The sequence below is a fragment of the Gobio gobio genome (genome assembly GCF_949357685.1).
Source record: "Gobio gobio genome assembly, chromosome: 17".
NCBI classification, from domain to species: domain Eukaryota; kingdom Metazoa; phylum Chordata; class Actinopteri; order Cypriniformes; family Gobionidae; genus Gobio; species Gobio gobio.
The window spans coordinates 50,837,677-50,847,676 of NC_137110.1; the positions used below are offsets into that span (position 1 = coordinate 50,837,677).

Consider the following 10,000-nt stretch of genomic DNA (forward strand, 5'->3'; position numbering starts at 1 on the left):
AGATTTCATTGGTGATTTTCAAATAGGAAATTTAATCGTAAGCTTGGCTTATGTGATGTTTCCCTATTTAAAGAGATAGAAACTGCACTTGCATGTCTGAGAGGCGTTTCAAAGATGGCCGCCGAGTGAAATGACTTGTCTTAAGGCGTTTTCACACCTGAAAGTCCGCACCAAGGTCCGAACCGAAGTTAATTTTATACATTCGGTTAGTTTTGGTTTGGTTTCACATTGCAATTATGCGAGTGCACTAAAGAACTTTACATGACACACTTGCGTCATTGATTAGTTTGTAAACGGACGTCTTTGAAAAGAATGAATGAACGGACAAATATCGTTGCCGCTATTGAACAGTCGCATTGCTTGACTATTTTCTTTTCGTTACGTTTAAAAGTGGACATTTTTTAAGCTTTATATACACATATTTCTCATGTTTGTGAGACGAGTAGCTGCTGAGTTTCGGTTTATTTGAGACACGTGCAAAGCATGTGATCACTCCTGTGATTATTGTTTTCTATAGACTATTAACTTCTTATTTATTAAATGCAGGCAATTATCTGATTAAACGTTGATTAAAATTAAGATACAATTTATACGAAATGAAATTCACATTAAAGAAAGGCTTTCTAAGCAAAATCATACATTTCTTTCAAAATCATTTCTGACCTTCTGTCTTCTGACATATTGCGCATCTTTTCTTTTTTCATAATCAATGTAGCCTAGATTGAATTTAAAAATAACATTAGAATATTTAAACATAAACAGGAACTTCCTGTAAATGGTCTAAAAGTACGAACCATACAGAAAATGCTTTCACACTAGAAACGAACCGAACCTTTGTTCAGTTTGATCCGGACCTCTTTTCATCGGACCAAATTTCATCTGTTTGTTCTGGACCATGGTCAGGGGAGGTTTCACACCAAACTGAAAAATCAGAAAATCCGGACCAAACAAGGTAGGTGTGAAAACCCCCCTAAAGGGAATTTGATCGAATTTAAAGAGACCAGTTTTGTGATTTTTGGCAAAACCGTTCAAAAGATATTTTTCATATCGCCTGACCACTAGATGGCGCTGCACTGAGACGGTCATGAATCAGGTCATGGTTGTCATAACACACTAGCCTGGCTCCGCCCTCTTACGTACGTCCGCTCAATTTTCATTTTCCTTTAGTTCTCCGTCTGGGACTGCGGTATATTCTCTGGTTTTCTCTGAACAAATTTTAACCGGTCCAATCAGCGAACAGAGGGCGTGGCTGAGAGCGATGACGCTGATGTTGTGCGCTAGTTTGAGTTGTAGTTCAGTAATGGTGGCGGAGAAAAGATGCGAGCGAAGCCATTCATTCCGTTGTGGCACCGCTACCGAGTATCCAGAAGTTATAGCCGGAGCAAGAACAAGCTGTGCTGAGTTCTGTTGGTGGCCATGATGTTGTGGCCCGGGAAAAGTTTGATTTTCCAGCTCGCTCCGTTAGTGGTGAAGGAGTTGCTGAAGCCTGGTAATTGTTTCTCGTGCGGTCGGAAGGTATTTACAGCGGCTAGTCAGTGATTTTATTGCCGTCCGTCTCCCACCACCCGCATAAAAATCCCGTCAGAATGACCTCCTGTTTTAGACAAACACCAGGTCATGTGGTCATTTAACTGCTGTCCGAATCCACATCTCTGAGTTTACAAGAATATATCACTTCAAAAACTGTTTATATCCTTTTTGACCCCTGCAGAGCACCGTACGGTTGCGCTTCGCTGTCATTTGGATGCATTTATAGACTTAGTATTTACAAGAGTATTTACAAGAGCAATATATTTAATCACCACTCAAACAATAAAAAAAAGAAAAGCACGTAAACATTTGAATCGGGCGTTATTTACGACAGCATTTATTCTTATCATATCAAGCATCTGATATTTTATTTACAGCACAAACATGGTATGGACCCCGTGAGCAGCCGTTCCTGATCACAAAACTCTCCACTGTGAATAAATCACCATCCGAATGCACAAGGTTTAGGTTTTATTTTTACGGACTTCCATGCGAGAAACAAAATAGAGGCAAATGGCGCATGACACACGTCACGACCAAACTTTAGCTTATGGATTTGGTTATGGCAGATCCAGAGTGACTCTGGGCAGATCTATATAGATACTATAGATAGATAGATACTATATATCCAATACTTCAACAGAGTTCCCACCTTCAAGGAAGCTTGTCAATGGAGAGTGGCTCTGAACAGATGAAATGTACGAGAGTCTGGTAAGACCAGGCTAATAACACACACCAAATTTGGTCAGAATACGCTAAAGAGTTCATTTTCATTTTGGCGGTCACTTCGTCAAATTAGTTTGCGCGTTATTCAAGACCGGGTTTGACGAATCAACATGAATTTCATAACTTTTATTTGGCATGGTCTGAAGATGATCTGGTTAAATTTTCGTGAAAATCAGTATGAAAATTCAAAATGGCAGGAAAATCTTCTTGACCCAAAATGACGATCGAATCGTCTTGAGCCAAGGAATCAGAATTTTTTTTTCTAGCCCTTACGGTTTATTAACGTTTGGACAGTTGGTGGCACTAGAGGGACTGATTTAGAGACTCCAAATTTGCTCTGGTCACAGATGAGACTGTCCTCTATCTGTGTGCCAAATTTCATAACAATGAAAGTTGCATCTGTTCCAGACATTGTGAGAAGCTGTAGCTAAAGACCCGAATATGTATGAATGTTTGGTGAAACAGTCATGCATTTAAGTGTTAAAAGATATTGCAATTTATGAAAAAATTCAAAAAGGCGGAGCGATGGTTCGTCCTTAGGATTTGGCATGACACAAGGAATCCACAAACACCAAGCTCTATTTTCTGACAAACTCTTCAAAAGTTAAGAACATATGGTGGTGCTGTTCCCAAATTTGGCATGGACCCTCAGATCATGGTTCTGATGAAGCGTACCAAGTTTCTTTTCAATTGATCAAAGTTTTGCTGAGATACAGCCTCGAAACCAACTTTGGGTCAACCATTGTTATTAAAAGGTGAATTTATGAACTTGTGGCGGCGCTATAGAGTTGGTCCTAGAGAGCCCAAATTTGGTCAGATTACTATTCATTACCATCAATACAAGTGTGCCAATTTTCATCATTTTCCTACTTATGGATCATAGGGCTGCCATAGACTCGCATTGGGAGGAAGAATAATAAATAAATTGATGACAATTATAATATAATAAAACACTCAACATACCACATAATTTTTTTCAGACTTTGTGACATTGTCAAGAATATCTAAAGCATTTTTTAATATTTTTATGGAATTCTTTATGAAGCATTTAAGATGTTTTGCAGTTTTAACGCTTATGTTGTGTTCGGGTCATTTTGACTCGGAGAGGATTTTCTTTTTCCCGAAAATGTTAGTTCATGTTATCGCATTGGACTAAAACTTACTGACTCCACTCACAAAGGGTATAAATATTTTTGGGGGATTTTTTCCCCACCTTGTTACACTTGTGGTGTTCCTGGTTTAAAATGACCAGCCTACCAAAATAGCTTATAAATCTCGTTATGTCACATTATCACCAAATATTAGATTCAATCTTTTTTTCTACTTGTTTTCATTCAATTAGGTTTTGTATTTATTTTTGACTGACTGATTGTAGGCCTTTTCCATTAACTAATGTAGTTTATTAACAAATGGAAGTTAACTGTAAAGTGTTGTGGGTCTTGTGGGTGGTTGCTAGGGTGTTGCTAGGGTAGTTGGGATTGTTAGTAATACTTACTCCAGCAGTGAGCATCTGGCTATAAACACCTTCTCCTGATCCGGTTTGTGCCTGAAAATCAAAATATATGTGCAGAAACATTTTCAGGACAGTAACACAAACTGATTGGCAGGATGTGACATCACAGAACGGCTCACCTGTTGTTGGTTCTTCCCTTCTGGTCGGTGTGTGTGTGTGTGTGTGTGTGTGTTTGTGGACAGAGACTGCATTGAGTCAGTGAGCGCTCGCTCCAGCGCCTCATTCAGATGAGTCTGAACGTGACTGATCACCGCCGCTTTCATCCTCTGCTCAGAAACATGAGATGGAGCAGCGTCACATGATCTAATACTACAATAATATATAAATACACATCTACACCGATCAGGCATAACACTGATGATCTCTTCATCTCCTGTTAGTGGGTGGGATATATTAGGCAGCAAGTGAACATTTTGTCCTCAGAGTTGATGTGTTAGAAGCAGGAAAAATGGGCAAGCGTAAGGATTTGAGCGAGTTTGACAAGGGCCAGATTGTGACGGCAACAAAGCACAAATGCTTCAGGAATGCTTTGAGGAGCACAACAACGAGTTTGAGTCCAAATTCCCCAGATCTCAATCCAATCGAGCATCTGTGGGATGAGCTGAACAAACAAGTCCGATTCATGGAGGCCCCACCTCACAACTTACTGGACTTAAAGGATCTTCTGCTAACATCTTGGTGTCAGATACCACAGCACACTTTCAGAGGTCTAGAGGAGTCCATGCCTCGACGGGGGACCAACACAATATTAGGCCTGATCGGTGTGTATTAAACACCTTAATTATTTGTATCGTCTTACATTAAAAGCATTACAACAAATAGCACCACGATGTACACTCACCTAAAGGATTATTAGGAACACACACTAATACTGTGTTTGACCCCCTTTCGCCTTCAGAACTGCCTTAATTCTACATGGCATTGATTCAACAAGCTGCTGAAAGCATTCTTTAGAAATGTTGGCCCATATTGATAGGAGAGCATCTGCAGTTGATGGAGATTTGTGGGATGCACATCCAGGGCACGAAGCTCCAGTTCCACCACATCCCAAAGATGCTCTATTGGGTTGAGATCTGGTGACTGTGGGGCCATTTTAGTCCAGTGAACTCATTGTCATGTTCAAGAAACCAGTTTGAAATGATTGGAGCTTTGTGACGGTGCATTATCCTGCTGGAAGTAGCCATCAGAGGATGGGGACATGGTGCTCATAAAGGGATGGACATGGTCAGAAACAATGCTCAGGTAGGCCGTGGCATTTAAACCATGCCCAATTGGCACTAAGGGGCCTAAAGTGTGCCAAGAAAACATCCCCCACACCATTACACCACCATCACCAGCCTGCACAGTGGAAACAAGGCATGATGGATCCATGTTCTCATTCTGTTTACGCCAAATTCTGACTTTACCATCTGAATGTCTCAACAGAAATCCAGACTCATCAGACCAGGCAACATTTTTCCAGTCTTCAACTGTCCAATTTTGGTGAGCTTGTGCAAATTGTCGCCTCTTTCTCCTATTTGTAGTGGAGATGAGTGGTACCCGCTGGGGTCTTCTGCTGTTGTAGCCCATCCGCCTCAAGGTTGTGTGTGTTGTGGCTTCACAAATGCTTTGCTGCAGACCTCGGTTGTAACGAGTGGTTATTTCAGTCAAAGTTGCTCTTCTATCAGCTTGAATCAGTCGCCCATTCTCCTCTGACCTCGAGCATCAACAAGGCATTTTCTCCCACAGGACTGCCGCATACTGGATGCTTTTCCCTTTTCACACCATTCTTTGTAAACCCTAGAAATGGTTGTGTGTGAAAATCCCAGTAACTGAGCAGATTGTGAAATACTCAGACCGGCCCGTCTGGCACCAACAACCATGCCACGCTCAAAATAGCTTAAATCTCCTTTCTTTCCCATTCCGACATTCAGTGTGGAGTTCAGGAGATTGTCTTGACCAGGACCACACCCCTAAATGCATTGAAGCACCTGCCATGTGATTGGTTGATTAGATAATTGCATTAATGAGAAATTTAACAGGTGTTTCTAATAATACTTTAGGTGAGTGTATAAATACTGCCCTACATTTTACTCTAATATCGTGAATTCTAATGGTCACAGAATGTATTTTTCTGCTGGGTTATCGTGTTGTTGTTGTTGTTGTATCACCTCCATGTCTTCGTTTCTCTGTGTCATCTCTCTCACACTCGTGTGATTATCATCTGCAGACACAGAATACAGTTTTCATCGGCTGAGCAGAATAAAGTCCGGACAGAAGGATCATCCCAATCCGACTCACCCGGTCCGATCGAGCCGTTCTCCGCGGGTCGCTGGTTTCCTGTCCGGCCTCTGGTTCGCCGCACCGCTCCGCTGCTGGGGTCGAATGTCGACATGCCGCTTTAATCGATCAGTCCTGCGGAAATGAGTAAAGTAGAGGTTTTATATTCAGACACATGCAGGACATGTTGATGGTTGCAGATGGTCTTTATGTTGCTGGTTCTGTGGAGATGAAACAAGCTCTCTATGACCTTTTGACCCGTCTGATATGTGTTGACCTGAAGTTACCTGCTCACTAAAGCTAGATGAGCTGTGATCTGAATGTAAACAGAGCTGATCTTTGACTGGGGAGGGTCCGTTCATGACCTCGAGTAACCGTCAAACTCCTCATTGAACTGTGTGTTTATCTCTCTCAGATGAGGCTTCATGAACACACAGATCTCACCTCTAAAGACGCTAACGGCTGATGAATGATGTTGCAGAGACACACACTGATCGAGAACTCAGACGTTAGTTGTTGCAAAACTCACTATGAATCGCTGACTTTATGAATTCAAGTTATTGTGTGTTTACAATTTTAAAAAAGCAAATCAATCAAGCAATCAAAGCATTCATAAGGTTTATGATTGAATTCCATGAAGATGTTTAGATCATATTTCACCCAAAAATCAAAGAAAAACAATAGTTTTACATGAAGAAAATACATTATTATAATTTTTTTCTATTACAGTATTTTAGTTGTAAAATTACTTTATTACAAATTAAAAGCACTGCTAAAATTATATATACAAGCATAAAAATGTGCATTAATATATACAGTACAGTATTTTTGCAATAAAATTACTTGTATATATTAGCATTGCTTTTAATTTGTGAAAATTATATGAAAATGTATAAATGCATTAATCTCTCTCTCTCTCTCTCTCTCTCTCTCTCTCTCTCTCTCTCTCTCTCTCTCTCTCTCTCTCTCTCTCTCTCTCTCTCTCTCTCTCTCTCTCTCTCTCTCTATATATATATATATATATATATATATATATATATATATATATATATATATATATATATATATATATATATATATATATATATATATATATATATATTAGGGTTGTCAAAAGATTAATCGCATCCAAAATAAAAGTTTGTGTTTACAAAATATATGTGTGTGTACTCTGTTAATTATTATTTATATGTAAATACACACACATTCATGTATATATTTAAGAAATATTTGCATGTATATACTGTATATACATTTATATAATCTATAATATATATAAATATAAATGTTTTATATATAAAAATAATATTTTTTCTTAAATATATACATGAATGTGTGTGTATTTATATATAAATAATAATTAACAGAGTACACACACATATATTTTGTAAACACAAACTTTTATTTTGGATGCGTAATCTTTTGACAGCCCTAATATATATATATATATATATTTTGCATTAATAGTATTTTTTCAGTAGAATTATTTTAATATAATTGTAAAAAATTTAAAGCAATGCTAATATTTACATGAAAATGTATAAATGCATTAATCTATGTATTATATATATACAATTTTAGCATAGCTTTTAATTTGTAATAAAGTAATTTTACTACAGAAAATACCATATATATTAATAAATTATACATATATATATAGAGAGAGAGAGAGAAATACTGTATATATAGTGTGTGTGTGTGTGTGTGTGTGTGTGTGTGTGTGTGTGTGTGTATATATATATATATATATATATATACATAGTAAAAATTAAGCAATGCTAAAATTATAGATAGATAGATCGATAGATAGATAGATAAAGCATAATAATTGGCATTAAAATATAGAGTACAGTATTTTTGCTGTAAAATCACTTTATCTTTTATATATATATATATATATTAGCATTGCTTTTAATTTGTAATAATTATATGAAAATGTATAAATGCATTTCTCTCTCTCTCCCTCTACATATATGTATAATGTATTAATATGGTATTTTTTGTAGTAAAATTACTTTATTACAAATTAAAAGCTATGCTAAAATTGTTTGTGTGTGTGTGTATATTGCACCCCAGGTCAAATTACCTTAATATAGGTAATTATTACAAGTTAAAAGCAATGCTAAAGTAGCACAGTGATGTAAAAAATAGACAATTAAAATATAGCACAATTTTTTTGTATAAGAATGTGGGAGGGAAATGTGATTGATTATCATGAATATAATATCAAAATATAAAGAAAAATCTAAAAGGTCCAAAAATAAGCAGCTTTCTATTAATAGAAAAAGTTTTCCTTATTTATTGATTGATTGAGTAAAATATGACCTGGAGATGTTCCTGACAGATTTAATCAGATTCACCCTTTTTTATTTCAATAATACGTATTGGAAATAATAAAGTCCCCAGTGTTTGAATCCCTGGAGATGAATGTGAATGATCGGACTCACCTTCACAGGTTCTGTCCTTGGCGGGGCGTCAGTGGTTTTGTCCCGCTCGTCCGTCTGTCCGTGTGTTTATGAGCTTTGCTCTGTAATCATCATCATTATCATCACAGGCTCTGTTACTCACAGATATCGATCTGTGTACACACTCGATCTGCCCCAGTGACCCTGTGTTCACTCACACCGCTCAGCCTCTGTACTGTAGCCTACACCAGTGCGATAAACCCGCTCATCGCTCCCTCAGCTAAACTCTTCTCTATTGGGCGGACATTTTGCAAAAACATTCTTTACATCAGACCTGTACAGCGTACACACACACACACGCACGCACGCACGCACACACACACACACACACACACACAAGTGGTTTCATCATCAGTTATAACTTTTAACTTTAATGTGCCGTTTCTATTTTATTTGACCCTTGATGTAACTTAGTGATATATTACATCATTTTTTAAAGCAGTTCATTCAGAAATGACTAAATGAAGCACATTTTAGGTTGACTGAGACTTTCCCCAGTGCTGTTAACTGTACAAATCTTCTTTACCAGGAGATACTGTTAAAATCTCCCCCAGGTCAATTCTTTATTATAATATAATATGAAAACATGAAGCAGCTACACTGAGATGATTTTAATAATGTGTTCTGTACAGTCGATTATTGGCGACAGGCAGCATAAACCATCAAACTTAAATATTTGTTTATTGCTTATGAATTTCCAAGATTTCTAACTCGTGATAGTAACTCTATAGCTTTACTAACTCTATAGCTTTACTAACACCAGTCATACTAACTCTATAGCTTTACTAACACTAGTGATACTATCTCTATAGCTTTACTAACACTAGTGATACTATCTCTATAGCTTTACTAACTCTATAGCTTTACTAACACTAGTGATACTATCTCTATAGCTTTACTAACACTAGTGATACTATCTCTATAGCTTTACTAACTCTATAGCTTTACTAACACCAGTCATACTAACTCTATAGCTTTACTAACTCTATAACTTTACTAACACCTGTGATACTAACTCTATAGCTTTACTAACTCTATAGCTTTACTAACACTAGTGATACTAACTCTTTAGCTTTACTAACTCTATAGCTTTACTAACACTAGTGATACTAACTCTATAGCTTTACTAACTCTATAGCTTTACTAACACTAGTGATACTATCTCTATAGCTTTACTAACACTAGTGATACTATCTCTATAGCTTTACTAACTCTATAGCTTTACTAACACCAGTCATACTAACTCTATAGCTTTACTAACTCTATAGCTTTACTAACACCTGTGATACTAACTCTATAGCTTTACTAACTCTATAGCTTTACTAACACTAGTGATACTAACTCTTTAGCTTTACTAACTCTATAGCTTTACTAACACTAGTGATACTAACTCTATAGCTTTACTAACTCGATAGCTTTACTAACACTAGTGGTACTAACTCTATAGCTTTACTAACTCTAGATACTAACTCTATAGCTTTCCTAACACCTGTGATACTAACTCTAT

General features: G+C 37.1%; 1 protein-coding gene across 1 annotated transcript in view; it reads right to left on the reverse strand.

Annotated features, from left to right (window-relative positions):
• soat2 (sterol O-acyltransferase 2) overlaps positions 1-8,559 on the reverse strand; it is a 29,354-nt gene extending 20,795 nt beyond the window's left edge. Inside the window, 6 exon segments of the mRNA XM_079840378.1 lie at positions 3,752-3,802; positions 3,889-3,944; positions 3,946-4,035; positions 5,920-5,972; positions 6,050-6,163; positions 8,476-8,559. Coding sequence (XP_079696504.1) covers positions 3,752-3,802; positions 3,889-3,944; positions 3,946-4,035; positions 5,920-5,972; positions 6,050-6,143 — 344 coding nt within the window. The 5' untranslated portion in view covers positions 6,144-6,163; positions 8,476-8,559.
• Between the last annotated feature and the right edge of the window lie 1,441 nt (positions 8,560-10,000).